The sequence below is a fragment of the Cololabis saira genome, chromosome 9 (genome assembly GCF_033807715.1).
Source record: "Cololabis saira isolate AMF1-May2022 chromosome 9, fColSai1.1, whole genome shotgun sequence".
Taxonomy (NCBI): domain Eukaryota; kingdom Metazoa; phylum Chordata; class Actinopteri; order Beloniformes; family Belonidae; genus Cololabis; species Cololabis saira.
This window is the reverse complement of record NC_084595.1, coordinates 11,756,098-11,775,933: the sequence shown is the minus strand read 5'-3', so window position 1 is coordinate 11,775,933 and position 19,836 is coordinate 11,756,098. Positions and strand designations below refer to the sequence as shown.

General features: G+C 39.1%; 1 protein-coding gene across 1 annotated transcript in view; it reads left to right on the top strand.

Moving 5' to 3' along the window:
• tacr1a (tachykinin receptor 1a) overlaps positions 1-9,992 on the top strand; it is a 60,322-nt gene extending 50,330 nt beyond the window's left edge. Inside the window, exons 3-5 of the mRNA XM_061729763.1 lie at positions 498-648; positions 5,144-5,340; positions 9,650-9,992. Coding sequence (XP_061585747.1) covers positions 498-648; positions 5,144-5,340; positions 9,650-9,992 — 691 coding nt within the window. The remainder of the gene's footprint in view (positions 1-497; positions 649-5,143; positions 5,341-9,649) is intronic.
• Positions 9,993-19,836: the final 9,844 nt, after the last annotated feature.

The window sequence follows — 19,836 nt, the reverse complement described above, 5'->3', positions numbered from 1 at the left end:
ACAAATCAACTGAAATATTGCAAGCCTTTTTTTATTTTAATATTGTTGATCATGGCTTACAGCTTAAGAAAACTCAAAATATCCTATCTCAAAAAATTTGAATATTCTGGGAATCTTAATCTTAAACTGTAAACCATAATCAGCAATATTAAAATAATAAAAGGCTTGCAATATTTCAGTTGATTTGTAATGAATCCAGAATGTATGACATTTTTGTTTTTTTAATTGCATTACAGAAAATAAAGAACTTTATCACAATATTCAAATTTTCTGAGACAGTCCTGTATGCTAACTGTCATATTATATGAGCCACTGTTTTGTCCAAGTATCCAAAATCATTTTGGAAAAAGATGACATGCAGTGATGGGGTTTACAAAATGTTGATGACAGAGCCAGTGTACCACTGTGTTGGTAGACAAAAGGTGAACAACGACTGATCATCCCTGGAACTCCCCAAAGTGCACGACTCCTTTCTGATGCAGCATCTCCTATCGCAGGTATCATGTGTGTGTGGCCATCCTGATCTACTTCCTCCCACTGTTGGTGATGGGCTGTGCTTACCTGGTGGTGGGACTGACGCTCTGGGCCAGCGAGATCCCTGGAGACTCTTCTGATCACTACAAGGAGCAGCTGACTGCCAAACGCAAGGTGAACTACTCTTCAGATTAAACACACACACATATCATTAGGCTGCTGCTCTGAGTGCAGTGTCACTGTACTTTTTTTACTCTAGTGATAAAACAACCATCGCAGCATCATGAACCTGAACTCCAGCAATTTTCTCCTTTCTTCTTTTTGCTTGAGTTTTCCTGACAAGCTGCCATCGTTTCACACCTATGAAAGGCTTGTCATCATTTCCTTTTCCGGCCTAGTTCACGTGTGTCTCATTTCATTCATCTTATGGGACCCAAGTTTACCCATATTTACCCATGTTTACCTAAGTTTACCCATGTCTTCCCATCTTGTGTCTTTGATGATCAGTTGTCTTCTTATTATGAACATCAATATCTCATTTTGTACAAAAAATGTTATCTGTACTTGTTATGTACATATACGATTTTACACAGATGTATCAAGATATGTGCTAGAAGAAAATCCCATTTTCGCATTGACGGTGCATATTTGCCTCTTGTAAGATGCATAAAGAATGAAAAATAATAGAAAAAAATACATAAGACAAAATGTATACAATGGAGACAAGATAAGATATTTGAACTTCAGACATTTGTGGCATACAGAAATCTTAGAAACTGCAAAATGTTTTTCATATTCAGGAAGCAGAAATCAAATCAAAATCAAACTTTACTTATGTAGCACTTTTCGTACAAAAATGCTGCAGAAAGTGCTTAACAGTAAGAACAAAGCCAGTCCATGCACCCACCCCCTTCCCCACCAACCCTAATCCCTATCAATGATGAAATACAATCAAAGATTAGAATGAATAATAACATGTAAAAAATGGCTGGGCCATGGTCCTGAGGGTCCGCGATGGTTCATAAGGTAAAAGCAAAGCAGTAAGATAAGAAGGCGGATTTAAACTTTAGAAAGTACCATAAAATCGATGATGAAATACCCAATGCAATCATTTAAAAACCTGTCTAATGAGAGGCCGCTTTCTGCTCTTGGTCAATACATGAGCAGCCAAGTTCTGAAGGAGCTGAAGGTGTGAAATGTTTGGTTCTTTTGGGATGACCAGGAAACAAGGGCATTACAGTAATCAATGTCACTTGACATGAAAGCATGCATCAGCATCTCTGCGTTGTCACGTGATGGAAACAGGCAGACTCTGGCTACATTCTTAAAGATAATAAAAAAAACTTGTTTTGTACCACAGGCTCACCATGTAGGATAAAACTAAGCTCAGTCCAGAATGATGCCCAGGTTCTTTACTTGAACAGATGTCTATAAAGATAGCCGATGTAATTCTGACAAATGTCTCTCTTAGTCTTTGGTTTTTGTCCTGGTTGAGTTGCAGGACGTTTTCTGCCATTCATGATTTGATGTCGAAAAATACAATTAATAAGTTCATCATCAGGTGACATGACAATTTACAGCTGTGTGTAGGTGTGAAAATGAATGCCATGTCTCCTAATGACATCCCCAGGTGGAGGCATGTATAACTTAAAAAGAATCGGGCCTACAATTGAGCCTTGGGGAAAACTGCATTTGATTTCATGGATCCCTGGGGAGCATGTACAGGTATTCTTACCAGAAACCTTCCACGGTGATGGATTTGAACCAGAGTAGTGCAAGACAGGCCAATCAGGTGCCTACGTTTATTTAGGATTGGGTGGTCTACTGTATAAAAGGCTGCACTTATATCCAGTAGTACCGAGACTAAAATCATGTGCAAGGCCAGGTTGCACCTCAAATCATTGATGATTTTTATTAGGGCTGTCTCTGTACTCTGGTTCATCCTAAAACCAGATTGAAATCTCTCAAAAATCTTTTTTTTTTTATTATTCAACTGAATAGAAACAACATTTTCTAAAATGTTGCTAAGACATGGCAAGTTGGATACTGGTCTATAGTTATGAAAACCTCAGGATTTAGATTGCTTTACTTCAGCAGAAGGAAAGATACCCGTCTGAAGAGAGCAATTCATAAGATTTCAAAGCTCACCCTCAAAGGATTCATAAAAGGTTTTGAAAAGTGGAGTGAGAATTGGGTCTAAAACCCAGGTAATGGGATTTACTTGGATTAAGACTCCACCAAACATCTCAGCATCCACCAGGACAAAAATGTTCCCTTTAGATTCACTAAAAACTGTTTTTATGGGTCAAGTAAAATCCTGGTTGAAGTCAGTTTTGCTTCTGAAGGGGTCTGCAAATTCTTTGCATAAGAGGTAATTTGCACAAAGTTGTTTGCCCTTGTAGAATTTGATTATTTATTGACAGTTTATGTTTCCTCCATTTTCTTTCAGCTTTCCTGCAATTTTATTTGAGTTGTTTCGTTTTATTGTTTATTAGTTTTTTACCATTTTTGTCTTTAGTGGAGCTACTGAGTCCAGGCTTGACTGTTAAAGTTTTCTGTTAAAACTGTCAAGGACAAAATCACATGAAGCAGGTAAAATAATCAGAGGAGTCTTGATATAGACTCCAATCCAATTTGGAGCCACTTCTGGGGTCAGACACTGTTTCACAGCTCTGACCTTTATTCTGATGAGTTTTCTCGTCTGCTGGAATGATTGGTTTACAATATGTGTGTTACTTTCTCATTTTTGTTAGTTCAAAGCAGTGGACAGTTTTGAGGACAGACAGTTTTGCTACAACACGCTCAGGCAAAAGAGAGTGCTGAGAGTAGCACAACATGTCCAATCAACAAATGAAAAGCTCCTGCAGCACCGTTATTAAAGGGTCTAGATACTTGTAATTACTGTGAATGGTGGTGAGTCTGGGGAGCTCTTACACACACTTCTGTCCCAAGGTCTAATATATGGTTGGAGATTTCTAAAGCACACAGTGAGAACAAATGTTTTACCTGTCAAGGTAGATTCTTATGCTGTTCCAGTTGTTTATGATAATCCTTTTTTTTTAGATCTGATAATACTTATTAGTTTATTTTTATATGTTTTATATCTAAGTTCTGCTTCCTTGGTCCTATGTTTCATATATAATTTATATAATAGGTTTTTCTTTTTACAAGCGTTTCCAAGGCCCTTTGTAATCCATGGCTGATCTAGTCTGGCTTTGTTCTTGGATGTAGCCTTTCTTAACGGACAATGTTTGTCATAACGCTTAATTATATTGGACAGAAAGTCCTCGTGGGCCTGGTTTGGGTCGTCTGTGGCGTAAACCTCATCCAACGTCAGGATGCTCAGGTCTTCCCTGAACGCAGCAACAGATTCGGGTGTTGTACGTCTAGTGAGTTTGTGGTTGAGCATTTTGGTTTTGGTTTCCTTTTTAAGAAGCTGTGGAAAGATACTGAAAACAGGGAGATGATCACTGATATAATTTATAAGTAGTCCCGCCGTGGCTTGGCATTCTATTTCATTTATATAAATATGATCAATCAATGTGGCTGTTTCTATTGTGATTCTACTTGGCTTTGTGATTAATGGGAATTGACTTTTGCTATATATTGCATTAATAAAATCTGTTATTTTAGGATGTCCATGGGGGTTTAGAAGGTCTACATTGAAATCCCCACACATTATGTGTACCGTGTTACTTATGTTACCGAAAAGGTCATCTAGTTTTTGGTTGAATGTATCTAGACAAGATCCAGGTGTTCTGTACACGCAGCTGATTATTATATTCTTTGTATCTGCACCAATAATTTCAATAGTAATCAATTCCATAATACCATCAATGGCAGCTGACAAAGATGGAATCATGTTGCATCTTAAAGTGGCATCAACATATAATGCAGCTCCTCCAGATTTAGCATAGGTCCATTGTGAATAGCTCATCGCCCTCTATTCCCACATTGTAACCCTTTTCCTTTTCCAGCCAGGTCTCGGAAACTGCAATCACATTGAATTTTCTGAATTGTTTCAAGTAGTTATCTATTTTTGAATGATTTTTGTAAAGACTCCTGCTATTAAAGTGTATTATTGACCTCTCATGAAAAAGGTTCTTGGTCTTACAAAACTCAACTTGACCTCTGCTACACTGCTGTTGACGAAACCAGTACCTGGAAATACTTTTCTATTTTTCTGGAGCGTTCTTCTACTTTGATTACATTAGATTAGATTAGAATAGATTCAACTTTATTGTCATTGCACATGTCAAAAGTACAGGGCAACGGAATGCAGTTAGCATCTAACCAGAAGTGCTCATGCAGCGAAATAAACACATATATACACATGTATATATAAATATGTATGTACATAGTGCACATTAATAAATAACACCACCAAGCTTTCGGTCAGAACACCTTGATTATTACCCTGATGAAGGTCTTCTGACCGAAAGCTTGGTTTATTAAAGACCTTGCATTGATCCAAGTGTGCAGATGCTCTTTTTTACATAATTGTGCCTCACCTGCCATTTCCTTACATGTGAGCTGAAGCAAACCGTAGCTAAAAAGTAAAGTGGGAGTACAGTTTTGGCTCAAATTAAAAGGTAGCGTGGAAAGGGGGCCACTTTTGGAAGAAGGCAGGTTTCCTGAAGACGTAACTGAGCTGTCATGTGTCCAATAGGTGGTGAAGATGATGATCGTGGTGGTGTGTACGTTTGCCATCTGCTGGCTGCCCTACCATGTCTACTTCTTGCTGAACGAGTTCTTCCCCAGTTTGTTTGAAAACACCTTCATGCAGCAGGTGTACCTGGCCATCATGTGGTTGGCCATGAGCTCCACCATGTACAACCCCATCATCTACTGCTGCCTCAATGACAGGTGAGTCAGCCCCGCCACACATGCAAATATGTTGATGCATTACTCTTCAGAAAAGTCCCTGACCAAACAGCACACATTCGGGCCTAGTATGGGCTACTTTTGGCTAATTGTATGTGCTTGCAACTGTTATGTGTGTCAGGTATGGCCCCAAGGTCTTACACTGACTTGACCTGGGTGAAATGTCAAACCAGCTCCGATACGGCTCTGGGCAAGTGTTGTTTAGGTCAGGCTTAGCCTGATCGACACATTCAACATATATTAATAAATTATTGATAATTCAAAAAAGGTTTCTCAGAATGATATCACATGCAGATATGAGCCATCTGCTCCCCTTTTCATTAAATATTCATTATTATCCGTCAATAAAATTACAATTTTTCAAACATGTTTATTTATGTTCAAATTTAAAAATTATATACAAGATCTTTCTTCTTCTTTTCATAATTTCTTTTGTGTTAATTCCAATATTCATTCTTTCATCACTTTCAGAGGCCCCCACTTGTGGAATTCACTCAATAAATCTCTTAAATCATCACCATCCTTGCCAATATTCAAAAAACTTTTAAAGAACTTTCTTATTGTTTCATCTTTTTAGTGTTTATTATTTAATCTGAGTTACATTTTCTTTTGTGTTTTTTGTTTTTTTACTCCCCCTTGTGTAGCTTTTGTTTTGTTTTTTATTCATATAGTGAAAGGATTCTATATAAGCCACCAGGCTTCTTCCTTTCCTTGCATGTTATTTCAATGTTTTTACATTTATTGTTCAATTTGTCTTATGTTGCTAAATAAATAAACTAAACTAAACTAAACTAAACTAATCAGTCTAATCAGCTACACTTTATTAGGTTTCCTCTTATAGGTGTCTGTATAATGTAATTACTAAGAAGTAGTATTACCTGGCTTCCAGTCATATTGTGAATGACTTTGGAGATATGTTTTGACAAGGATATGCCTCAAACTCGCACATAAAACAAGTTTATGCAACTGCTGTCTTTTACCTCAGTAACACTGTCAGAAATAAAAACACCCCGTCTCAGAGTAGGGCAGAAAAAGGAGTCCAAGCATTTGTTACATTAATGCTGTTATAGTCTTTTTTATTCTTATGTTTACTCTCATCAGAATCAGGATGAGCCTTTAATTCTCAAACAACCACCATCTCTGGCAAACGGAGAGGTAAATGTATCCTGCAGGAGTTTGAACCTGTCACCAGGTTCACCACTGATTTGTTGTTTAAAACAAAGCTGTCCAAAGCTGCTTATGCATGCTTGCAAGATAAAATCGTGTAAAATTGCTTCATAATGTATTTAGACATTGTTTATGTGGTTTGATGAAACTCGGCAGCATGTGGTTCTTTGTGAAACTTTCACAAAGCAATGAAGAGCGCCCTGCAATCGAAAGATATCCCTCTCACCTACTGAGGGGTTCACCATCGGCAAGAGGTCCCCGATGTCTCTGCTCACCAGTCGTTTGGTGCTGAATGAAACATGGCACTGGCAAAATGCCAGTAAAAATAGACGTTTCTCTGCAGTGGACAATGTGATGCTGACACATCTAGAGGAGGGAGCTTTAGTGATATAGAGATGCTGGCCGGACTTCAGCAGGTGAATTTGTGAGTTTTTTTATTTGCCCTCAGCATCTGGTCTCTGCTTCTACAACCACTGTGGTTGAAAACCTGAGGCATATTTTTTATTCCTCTGCGGGGGATGGCAGCCATCCTCATGGCCCATTCCATTTTTCTGCCCCTGAAGAAAATATCTCACTCTTGTGGACCCAGAGTAACAGTTTTTCACATCTTTTTGCTTCGTGATTGAAGCCACTGACACATAAACACACCAGTGTGAACAACACATAAGAATTAGCATCTCCCTCACGGATCAGCCTGTGACAAGCAGTTAAAAGCGGGATGAAGCTAAAAGGCGACTTATGCTCACTTTGAGGTCTTGTCTGGAAAGTGTCTGCACACTGAGGATTTCCACAAATGGAGTTAAGTAAGAAACCACCTAAACTGCAACACTTACCTCTGGAACTGCTCGAACTTGACAGTGAACACACATCAGCCCTCATCTGCAGTTCTCGTGCAAGCAGAGAAATGAGTTACACACTTTGATGTTTTGTTTTCCGAACTTAAGTTTTAAAAATGCAACAAGGATGAGCGTAGGTTTAGGCAAAATACTTGACTGTTTTGTAGAAGAGAGGTGAACGTGATCACTGCTTGCCTTCTAGTCTATCAATATTTTCTCACAGCTGTCCTCAGAGATCTACATTTACCCCTTTTCCAAACGCTTCACTTCTCTCCTTCTATGGGGTTCACTTGTGTTCACTGATGGGATTTGTCAGTTCAACAGTTTTCTATGATTTATCGTCACGTTTCAGTTTTTTTCCATGCGCACGTGTTTTTATGAACACAAGAATGCGCAGTTTACACACTCTGTCCCCTTACCGTGTTTTTAACATTAAAGCTCTTTACACGTCGGACGGTAAACGTGTTTCTGCCATTCTCACAACAATTACAGATAATCTAAAAAGTCCTGTCAGAAGTTAGCTGCTTGTGATTGTGCTCCCTCTGCACTTAATGTTTTACTCCTTTTTTGTACGTCCTTTGAAATGAACTCTACGTGTCACTTCAAATTTAAACAGGTTTTTGACAAAAGCTAATGAAGCAAATGTTCTGTCCAGTTCCATTACCTTTTGCGCCAGATGCCTCACCATCACGAGGGTCAGATCTACTCAGGTGAAATTACATGTGATAGAAAATCACAGATCACATTTTCTAGCTCAGAAGTCTTAAAAAAATGAACCAATTTAAAAATAAATTAAAAAAGCTGTAACTTAAATTTAAATATTTACAAATTTGTAGCATTACTCATTCACTCATTCAAAAAAAGAAATTACGGCTTGGGTTATCTGAAATTGAAGAAACTTTGTTATCTTCAGACACAATAAAAGGAAAGATCAGTGAAGTTTACAACATCCTATCAGGAGAAGGTTGATCCACTTTTCAGTTGTTAAAAAAGATTTGGGAGAAGGAATTAGGCAGACCCTTAGAAAAAAATGCCTGGTTAAATATCTGTGAAAAAGTACATTTTTTATTTACAAGTAATACAATTAAGGAAGCTAATTTTAAATGTATCCACAAATTCTACTTAACTCCAATAAAAATGCATAAAATATCAAAGGATATTTCGTCAAAGTGTCCCAGATGTAAAAAGATGGAGGGGACATTCATGCATACTGTATGTTCTGGGAATGCGACCGTTTACAAAATTATTGGAATTCAATTCATTCCCTAGGCGGGAGTTGGCATGCATGCACAAAAGAAAATTGTAAGACCTACCGTCATTGCCTTTCTTTGGTGAAATAAAAAGATATATATAAAAAAAAAAAGCTGTAACTAGCTTGTTTCAATAATAACCAGGAACAGAACCAATCAGAAAAGACTCACAAACAAGCAGAACCTCTGATCATTTTAACAGCCGCACAGACACAGATAGTTTCAGGGTTAACTGTTCAGGTAGAATATTTGAAAATTGTTCAGAAAAAGACATCAACACTTTAATAAAAGTCTTAAGTCTCATTTATTTAAGGTTCAGCATTGTGTAGCGCACATATGAGCTAACATAATCTAATGGTAAAAAAAAAATGTTTTTAAATCAAACATACACCCCAATTACAAATAAGAAAAGGGGTTTTAAACTCTAGGAGATATATATATAAAAGCAGTTAATTATTCCAGTAAATCAAAGCATTGGGTTATAAACCTGTTGGTGCGCTGAGTGTGGTTTTATGCTTTGAGACAATGAGAGTGAAAATGGGGACTTTGACATCTAAGCTACTGAATTATTTGGTGTTTGGCACCTCGGTACAAAATAACATTGGAGTAAAATAAAACAAAAAAAAAGTGAATACAGTAGATGGCCATTTACTCAGCAGCAAAGGATAAATGTGTAAATGTAAATGTGTTTCAAGTTTCTATTCAGGTTTAGGGGAATTGATTGTTCTGTTTTATCCTTTAGCATTCACCTTTACTTGATTACCCTTTAGCAAATTTCTACTGTGTGATTACTTTCACGGGTGTAGAGAACTGGGAGTGTCACCTTTCCTTTTTTAAAGTGCGCTGCTGTGGGGGTCCCAGATCAAATCCTTTGTCAGATCGTCTTTCAGGTGCCTGTGAAAGGAAGAGAGAAGAAAGCCTTCACACGTGCAGGCTGCTCTGATAGACGGCTCCTTCACTTGCCCTGGCGGGTCTAAGCAGTCCAGTGTTGGGCCCAAAAATAACTAAATCCTCCTCATTTGCACCTGTCGTCCGCAGGTTTCGTGCTGGATTTAAACGGGCCTTCGCCTGCTGCCCCTGTGTTCCACGAGGCTCGTATGAAGGCCTGGAGTTGAAGTCCACCCGCTACCTTCAGACCCAGACCAGCGTTTACAAGGCCAGTCGTATGGAGAGCACCGTTTCCACCGTGCTTCACGTTGGGGACGAGGTGGAGCAGCCCAAGGTAAAGGCTTCAGGAGGGCTGGGGCCAGCTGGGGCTGAGGTCGGGGCCCGACCACATACCTCATCCCTGGACCTCACGTCAAACGGCTCATCGTCCCACAGTGTCTCCAAAACTGTTTCGGAGACTTCCAGCTTCTACTCCACTAACAACCTACTGTAGAGCTGGAGATCAAGCAGCATTTTGTGGGACAGCAGTGAGACAGTTTGAGGTGACTGTTCATATCGCTGCTTTTCCTCTGCATGTGTTCATGCACCGTCAAGACTGAATGTGTGACTTCATCTGCTGGTGACTGCAAGTTTCACTGGACTCCCATGTGGAAAACCTTTTTCTGAGCTCTATCTCCACCCACAGCACCTCTGTAGAAAATACTCATGCTGCTCTATTTAATGATCACCCAGCATTAGAGAGGTTCTCTCTGCCAAAAAGCAATGAAGAGCACTTCATTTACATGAGCACGTTCCGGTCCAAATCCGAAGCTGCTCTCCAACCTTCACAGCTTCTGCTCGTCCCAGCAGCCTTTTCGCAGCTCAGTGAGAGATGGCTCACACATCCAAATCACATGAGCTGTGTTACTTCACACAGTCTATTTTGGTTTGAAGCCCCCGTATAACATGAGACCGGCAGCCCCTGGTTTAAACAGGGCAGCTCTGCAAAGAAAATAAAAGCCCCCCCTCCACCGCCACTCAAGCTCTGTCCTCAGAGGATACATCTTAGATAAACACACAGGCAAAGGCTCCATTATAATGGAAGCTTAGGGCAAACAAATGAAGCCGTAAATTCATGACTTTGGCGTTTGAGAGTCTGTGTGTTTGTGTGAGCGGCACCGCTTCAGCATCCAGCGTGCAGAACATGCACCTGTTCCACTAAACAGGCGCTCCAAGGATCCCCGGCAGGCTCTGCTGCTTAAATGTTCTGGCAATCAGCAAAAAATGTATTCAAGCGGCAAAACTCTAGTCTTTTATCTGCCTGGGCATGGACTCAAGAAGCCTGCAGCGTCATCCCTGAAACACAGAGGTGTTTCTGGAACGTGAATCTGAGACAGCGTCGGATCCAGACAATGTGTGTACACTGATGACAGTGTGAGCTTCCGGGTGTGTTAACCCGTTCTACACTGATCATGCACACGATGCCCCAGCTGGTGGTTTAAAAAGGAGGCAGCACCTTCTGAAGCTGCTGAAGCCTTCACACCGACTGTAAAAATGCAGTCCGAACAAAAAGAACTGCAGTTAAGATGGGTCACATTTGTGCAGTGCACTGTTGTGGGAAAACCCATCTGTGACGTCCTCCATGGGGGATGCGGGACATTATTACTGTCCAGTATTAATGTTATGAAAGATCAAAATATAATCCATGATGGATGATGTTTAAATGTCTTTGTGGGCCTTTTGGCCGGGAATGTGCACATACAACTACTGTACGTGCCCCATGGCTCAATATAATGTATAATAACAAGGGTGTCTGAGGTAGGGCTGGGCGATATGGACCAAAAGTCATATCTCGATATTTTCTAGCTGAATGGCGATACTCGATATATATCGATATTTTTTCTTTGACATAATTGGGGTTTCCCCCAAAGAATTATAGCATACAGTAGCATCTCTGTTAGCTTCATTCTTTTCTGAGGCAAACCCTTAAAAAAAAACTGTTTTATACAAAGCCACGTGCCAAATGTCACACAGGTACCTTTATTAACAGAGGCCTGCACAATATTAAAATTTATAAGACAAATGAAACAAAAATAAACTGCCTGCATAGAATAAAAATGCTTCTTGAATAAAATAAAACTAATATCCCTTTCCTGCATAACAATTAAATTAAAATACACTGTGCCATTAATACAATGTAGACAGTAACAGGCAGACTTTTCCACTGAGGTTGACAGTTGTGCAAATAACAAAACATTTGTGCAAATCTCAAATAAAACATGTAAACAGATATTGCATCTCTTTGAGCAAATCTCAAATAATTACAACAAGTCAACACATTTTACAGATTTTGTGCCAGGAAAACTAACCTGTCAACACTGTCAGGTTTCAGCACACAAAGGTACTTTTTTACCAGCGAGAAGGGTCAGCGTTGATGTACACTCAATTTGTCGCAAAATAAGCTATATCGATATAAACGACATTGTCTCGTACCATATCACGTTTGAAAATATATCGATATATATTAAAATCTCAATATATCGCCCAGCCCTGGTCTGAGGAGCAGCTCCTCTGCTTCAGTCCTGGACGGACATCAGGCTGCAGGAACCTGCAGGGACAACCGGTCCTGATGTGATGGGATTAGATTTTAAGATTGTGCCACATTGTTCCTCGTCAAGCTGTCTTAAAACAGATTTAGCAGGCTAATGTGGACTGCTTTTACGTACTACCATTATGGTAACTGTGGAGAAGTTGATGTGTAGTGTGTTTGATTATTACTTCATGAACGATAAGTGGAATCATTTGGAGCCAGGTTGTTTTGACGAATGATAGCCAAATCCAACAGATTTACATATTTTCTGTCCACAAGCTCAGTTCAGCACTTGCCGAGCAGCAGGCATAAGATTTGCCAACGTTAATGCGCACAAGGCAGAAAATACATTTTTAACCAAATGCTGTTAAGAAAACAGCTGTCATCACTTTATCACATATTCTCCATGAAAAACACGGCTCTCCAACGCCATCTTTCAAAGTGGACACTGCTGCCAACATGCACATCATCACATTCAGTATTCATTTACATGATAATCAGTGTCTTCACAAAAATGATGGTTGTACCACTTTCAGATAAAGATAGACACACGAAAAAGAAAGAAAAACACAGTTATGAGGGAGGTGGTTCATTCAATATGGGGTATCTTTACATCAGTATTGGACAATAATATCAGCTAAATGCTTAGCCATGAGGTAAACATGACCCTTTTTCAAAAATATTTGGCCACTTAATATCTGAATAGTTAAAAACAGGAATGCTCAGATGCTATTTTAATATATTGTCTGTGGGTGCAAATGACAATACGATGTGAAAGTAAGTTCATTTAGAGCTTGGATTGTGCAAAAGATTTGAGGAATATATTTCAAAAAGCAATTGAGTTGAAAGGTTTGGGGGGTGGAAGAACAGAGGCAGAAGACAGATGGAGGCTCAGCATGCAGCTGGAGTGTTTGAAGTGAAGAGCGGGTCAAGAGGAGACATCCAGAACAAAGACTTTCAACTCAAATAGTGTCACACTGAGAACTAAAAAAGATACTGTACATCTGCTACTGAGATAAAATAACAAATGGATGAAGAAAGGTGGAGACATTTCTGAGTTATGATCAGAACTTTGTCAAGCAAAGATTATTTCTGAAACAAAACAGCTTCACAGCACAACAAAGAACTAGTAGTAAAATCTGCTCTAAGATGCAAGCAAATCAAGAAAATAACTACTTTATTCCTATATTATTTTTTCTAATTACCATATATAGTTTATAATTGGAGGTTCTTCAGAGGTTCTTTCAACTCAGATATATCAGATTTATTTACACAGTGTTCTCCCTCTTTTGACAGATATTGAATCAGAGACAGTTTTCAAATTTGCTGTTTGTCTGATTAGTTTTGTCTGAATTGGCTCAAAAACACCAACATCAAACAATATTTTCACTTGTTCCGGACCACCTAAATATAAATCTATGTCCGTCAGATTTGCAGGGTATTGTGAAATCAAAGACTGAGGTTCGAGCAGAATTATCTCCACCCCAAATTCTGGAGAAACACCTTTCAGTAAAAGGGGATGTGGCTTGAGGTCGAGGAGATGATTCCAGCAGCTATGAACAGATCAGAATCAAAACATGATTGAAAAGGGTGCTTTTGCTCTTTTCAGTATTTTCTTTTCTTTGCAATAATTACAGTGACACCATTACACAAAAATATAATGTTGGGCTGGTTCTGATAGAGATAGGCAGCATTTCCACCACAGAGACCTGAACAGGTTGAGTCAGGAGAGCTGGAGAGCCTTGTGGAGGAGCAGTAATGTGGTTACACTCTGAACAACACCAGCACCCGCGATGCCTCCGGTCCCGGGAGGGCGATTCGGGGCAGTGAGCAGAAAAGGAAAAACGTGCCTTGTCTGTTTCTAATTCTACCAGTAAATTAACTGCTGGAGGGGGATAAGTGTCCCTTTGTGCTTCAGCAGAATGAAGGATTTCATCCCTCACCTCTGTCACAGGTTACCATTGAACTTAGGATACACTGCAATACAGCACTATTGATGATGATTAGTTTTGAAGGATTGCAGTGAATGAATGCAGTGTAAGCGACTTCTTCTTGAAGTCACAGTGTCCCAAAAGTAGCCCATCTACAGCTAGATTTGAATATATTTTTATTGATTTATTGGTATCGCTATATTGTGAGTGTCACTGGGTGACGACTGTGTATACAGAGGTATTTAATACAGTAACAGTGGCCAAGAAGAGATGCAAAGCTTATGATTCTTTGCAGGATCTGAACTTGGGTGCCAGCTGACACAAATGCACAATGGGATTCAAGAAACCCCAGTCAGGCAATAAGAATTAATCTCAATTAGTTAGTATTATTTATTAGTCTTGTGGTTCAGTATGAACCTACATCTCTGCACTTGAATTATAGTGATGATTTGAGACATTTTGGTCATCCTCCCTTCAAAAAATACTACCGATTTGTGCAACTATCCTGCTAACGGTGACCAGACAAACTGGTGGGGGAACTGGTAAAAATAAGGCTACATTCCTGTTTACCTCTCTGCAAAGGTCACAGAGAGGCAGACCACATAGAGGTAAACACAGTGCCCCCCAACCATGCTTCCTACTGACTCACTCTGTGGTCACAGCAGGGGACGCAGCCTGATCCTGCACCCGCAGGACTCCCACTACTGGAAAGCAGTACTCGAGTTGAAGGGGGATGAGGGGGGATGGCATCCCCCCTGAAATAAAAACGGCCATAATCATCCCCCCTGTAAAACTGCCATCCCCCCTTTCCATCCCTTATGTCATTTCATCAATGAATGTGGTTTTACTGCTATTTCAACATTTAGAGTCATCACCAGAAAAATAACTTATTTGACAATTTTCACCTGTTTCAAGTACATTTTCACTTGAAATAAGTAGGAAAATCTGCCAGTGAAACAAGATTTATCTTCTTATTACAAGGAAAAAAATCTTGTTCCACTGGCAGATTTTTCTACTTATTTCAAGTGAAAATCTACTTGAAACAGGTGAAAATTGTTGTTTTTTCCAATGATGACTCTTGTTTTAAGTATAATGAGATTTTTTTTACTAAAATTAGACATTTTAACTAGAAATAGGACAAATATTCTTGTTAAGATTTTGAGTTTTTGCAGTGATCCATTTTACTTATCCTGTGAAGGACAGAGTCATATTGATAAGTTTAGAAAACAGTTTTTTATTGTTGTGTTTTGATGTATTTGATGTAAGCCCAGTGGATATTTAAAGCTTACAGAAGGCTGCATTTAACTGCTGATATGTCTGTCCTGCAGTATTTCTGCAGGTGTTTTGGTCAGTGCTATTATTTGTAATATATTATATTATTTGTAATCAGCACAAATTATCTGTCCCCATATGATAAAATCCACCCTCCCCCCTGATTTTTCTTTTTTACAACTCGAGTACTGCTGGCAAGTAATTAGCAACCATCGTTCTCAATCTTTTTTACTGTTTGAATCCAAAGAGAATGCTTGAGTGCCCCCTTATCACATGACGAATGTAAGCTGCCTGCGACTTATTCATACAGTGATTTATAAGAGGCTGTTTTATTTTATCTGAAGAACTAAAGTTACACAGAAGAGAATCCGTTTGGGGGCAAACAGCCTGGTGTTGAGTCGAAAATCCAGCGTTCATTCCAACTATTTAAGCCACCACCTCATCATAAACTCATCTTAACAAGTGCAGCAAGGATAGGCCTTGTTCTACATCCCAAGTGCAGAATGTGTTCTCTCATCTGCCCATCGCTTGGACAGGTCAAGTGGTGTGGGTGAGTGAGAGCCTGGGGCCTTAATGAGTGCGTAATCAACTTTGCTCAACCAGTGCTTCTTAAATGAGCGTCTCTCTTTCTGCCTCTTCAACACACAACCACGCGCTCTCATCCAGCTGATGAGGGCTGAGAATCAGCGATGGAGACAAAGGATGGCAGCGTGTTGCTGGGGAGAGGCGCCAGGGAGGCTGCACAGAAGGGTGAACAGCCTCATCAGCACCATCTCTTCCTGCACTTCTATCCATCTCTTATTCTCCAATCACATTAATTACAGCAGAGACGTAGAGAAGACAAGCACACGCACACACACACACACACACACACACACAGTATGTCGCCTGTTCTTGCATGTTATGTCGGATCAGTGACATGGATGCATACTCAAGTGTATGTTAAGATGGGAAAATGAACTTCCTCCAGACATAAAAGCGGCTTTCAGAATACCATACGAGTTATTCAATGTCTTCACAGAATGTGTATCCATTTTAATACATTTTAATAAAAGAAAAAAACCTACAAAGAAATGTTACAGTATTAAAAGAGAGACATTCTCATCTGAAAGGATCGAAACCTCGACAACCTGCAAACGTTCAGTAGATATTAAATGTGGAGATGTTGCAGCAGTCAGACTTTGTGTTTGTTGCTTTGACGACCTATGATGCCGTTTTCTTCACGTCTTACAAATGCCAACCTCTAAGTGGTCTCTTTTGTAATCTACTTCTGAATGTGACGTTTTTATTCTTAGCCCAAAAAAGAGGACATACCTCGACCTGTGACTCACATGTGTATCGTGCTGTAAAGTTGTTTAAAATGTGAACAGTGAATAACACCATGTCACAGCACGGGAAGTTAGAGCTGTGTGTTTTACTCTGTAGAGAGAGGCCAACTCTGTGCCAAGATTAGATATGCTCTTACTCTACTAGTGCCTCTTTACGGAAGAGTATTAGGGCCAGGCGGGAGAAAAATAAAAATAATATTGGAGGAGGAAAAAAGTTGAATTGTCGAGAAAAAAGTCGAAATGTCAAGATTAATGTTGAAGTACAATTTCGAGAAAAAAGTCAAATTGTCAAGAAAAAAGTCGAAATGTTTGGGGAAAAAAGTCAAAATTTCGTGAATAAAGTTGAAATTTTGAGAAAAAAGGCGAAATTTCGACTTTTTTCTCGAAACTGTATTTCAACATTATTCTCGACATTTCCACTTTTTCTCGACATTTCAACTTTTTTCTCGAAATTGTATTTCAACATTAATCTCGACATTTTGACTTTTTTCTCGACATTTCGACTTTTTTCTCGAAACTGTATTTCAACATTATTCTCGACATTTCGACTTTTTTCTCGAAACTGTATTTCAACATTAATCTCGACATTTCGACTTTTTTCTCGAAACTGTATTTTAACATTAATATGGACATTTTGACTTTTTTCTCAAAATTTTGACTTTTTTCTCGAAGTGCACAATAAAAAAATCTTCCCCTCTCAAATATTTTTTCTCCTGCATGGCCCTAATACTCTTCCATACCTCTTTGATGTGTTGAAAACGAAAGATCGCTGCCTTTACGGGACCTGCTCCAGTAGTTCTCTACTGTCATTAGTTTTTTTGCCTCTGCAAGCTTTACTGTTGCACTCACGTGCTGCCATTTTACTGCTGCTTTGTGTTTGCCATGCGGCAACTTTACCAATATTTATCTGCAAACCTTAATCAGAGTCCGTGTCTGTCTGTTTATAGGGAGGAGATGGATCAAAACAGTGTGGTAGCTTACTAAGCCTGCCATACAGGAGGCATAACAGCAATGAGATTCATTTTGTAAAGATTTGTATCGTCAAATACAGTCTTCAGAGAATATGTGGTACCAAAAAAAAAGCCATTAGTATTTTACCAGTTTTCACACATTCATGTTTTAGGCGGGATCAAACAGACTTGCAAAAAAGAAAGTGTCCAACACCAGCTGTGTAACAGGTCACAATGTATGAGGAGGAGGAATTATTCATTGTTGATTGTGGTCCTTCTTGAGTGCGGAAAATAAGCTCATCACTTCTTTTGAAGTGTTGTACTTTGCATCCAATCAGCTGTGAGGAACGTGGATTTCTTTGAATGCCCCTCCAACGCTTTTCTTTGATTGTTCACATAGTCGATTAAGACTAAGCGCTTGAATCTGAAAGTCAGTGTTACATTTTAAGTTCAGTGAACAAAAATGGTAGAGCTGGCAAACAAAGAACAAAGAAAAAAAGCATTGATCTGTCATTTTTATTTGTGACAGAAGTAGTTTTGAAAGTTACCGTGGGTAGTGATCTGGCACTTTTCACGCACGCCATTTCTATCATGCTCATTTACAAGGAACAAAAACAAGTTTCTGTGCAGGTTTTGCTGTGGGATGTTTCCTCTTTTGTGTTACCGCCTCCTGTTATTTCCCATTTACTTATTTGTAAAGTTGCATTAACTGTAAAATGTGTGTTTTTAACAGATTTTCTGTCAAAATAGTGGTGTAAGTTTCAATGTTTATTAAAAAAAGTTGTTCCTGTATTGATTTACAGTTTGTTTTCATATCCCGTAAAATAAAAGGTGTATTGAGCCTGTGAGGATTTTTCTTTTCTCCAGATCAAAAAGGTGTCTGAAAGCAAACATCTGGCACATACAGCGCCCCACAGATTGTTCAGAGAGAGGACTTCTCCCAAAAACAAACCACTGTTCTGTGTCCGAGAGCTGCATCTCTGCCTTTGTAAATCCTGACCTGCACTATGTTTGTTCAAAGATGAGAGAGGAAAGGCCAAAGAAGCAGCAGCACAGACAAATAGAGGCTGTGTGCGCGCGTGTGTGTGCGTGCGTGCGTGCGTGCGTGCGTGCGTGCGTGCGTGCGTGCGTGCGTGCGTGTGTGTGTTATGCTGGAGTCATGTCAGGTGGACTGTGGGTCAGACAACACTGCATTCATAATGAAACATAGCTCTGTTGCCTTCACAAGCTGAGTGGTCTGAAGTTACTGCACATACATCACACGTACTGTAGCTTTTCTTAATATTTAAAACCATGCCTGACTATAACTTTGAGGCAATGTTCTAATGCTACAAGCTTGACAGCATGTATCCTGTGTTTTCAGTGATGAAGCAGTTTTCTGTCCCGTCAGACTCGGCATTGTGTTGGCATTTTGCATCTTTATTGTGGTTTTTGAGCTTGAACTGTTTAGTTCAAGCTCGCTCAGTAAGCTTAGGATATGGCAAACAAAGTGAGTGCAAGGGCGTGACATCTGGCCTGAAAGCCCAAAGTCACTGTGACCAGCCCAAAGAGTGTCGGGGCAGGAAGAAGACTGAGCCACAAAACTGGCCAGAAACCCTTGCTGTGTTACACTGGGAGATGAAATTATCATAGGAAAAAAGCCCTAATGATTATATGTGGAGGACACTTAGAGATTTACCACAGTGAAATTATAATCTTCATCAGTCCAGTCAAGTGTTCAACAATGAGCAGTGATACCGAGTCAAGAAAGAGATTTTCTTAGGACAGAACCAGCTACGATGAACAGGTGTGGATATGGTTGAGACAAGTGTTGACAAGTTTTGTTGTACTATTTCCCTGTTGTATTATGATCAAAAAATTTGAAAACGTTCAATTAAAACTTAATTCCAAAAAAAAAGCTCAGAATCTTAGAGCTTTCTCTTTGGGAAAAGGAAAAGAAAAGATATCACTTTGTGCAGGTCATTGTCAATTTGATGCCTAGTATGATATAGCTATATTGTAAAGTTGTTTTAAAATAAATGGAAGGTAATAAAGAAAAAAAAAAAATATATATATATATATTATATATATATATATATATATATATATATATATATATATTTATCAATTAATCAATCAATCAATCAAATTTTATTTGTATAGCACCTTTCATCCAGGTACATGAAATACAAAGTGCTTTGACATTTTGACTGAAAAATAAGCATAATAAAAACAAAAATAAAAAAATAATAATAAAAACTGGGAGACCAGTGCACACTGACATACAATATAGATTATATAATATCAG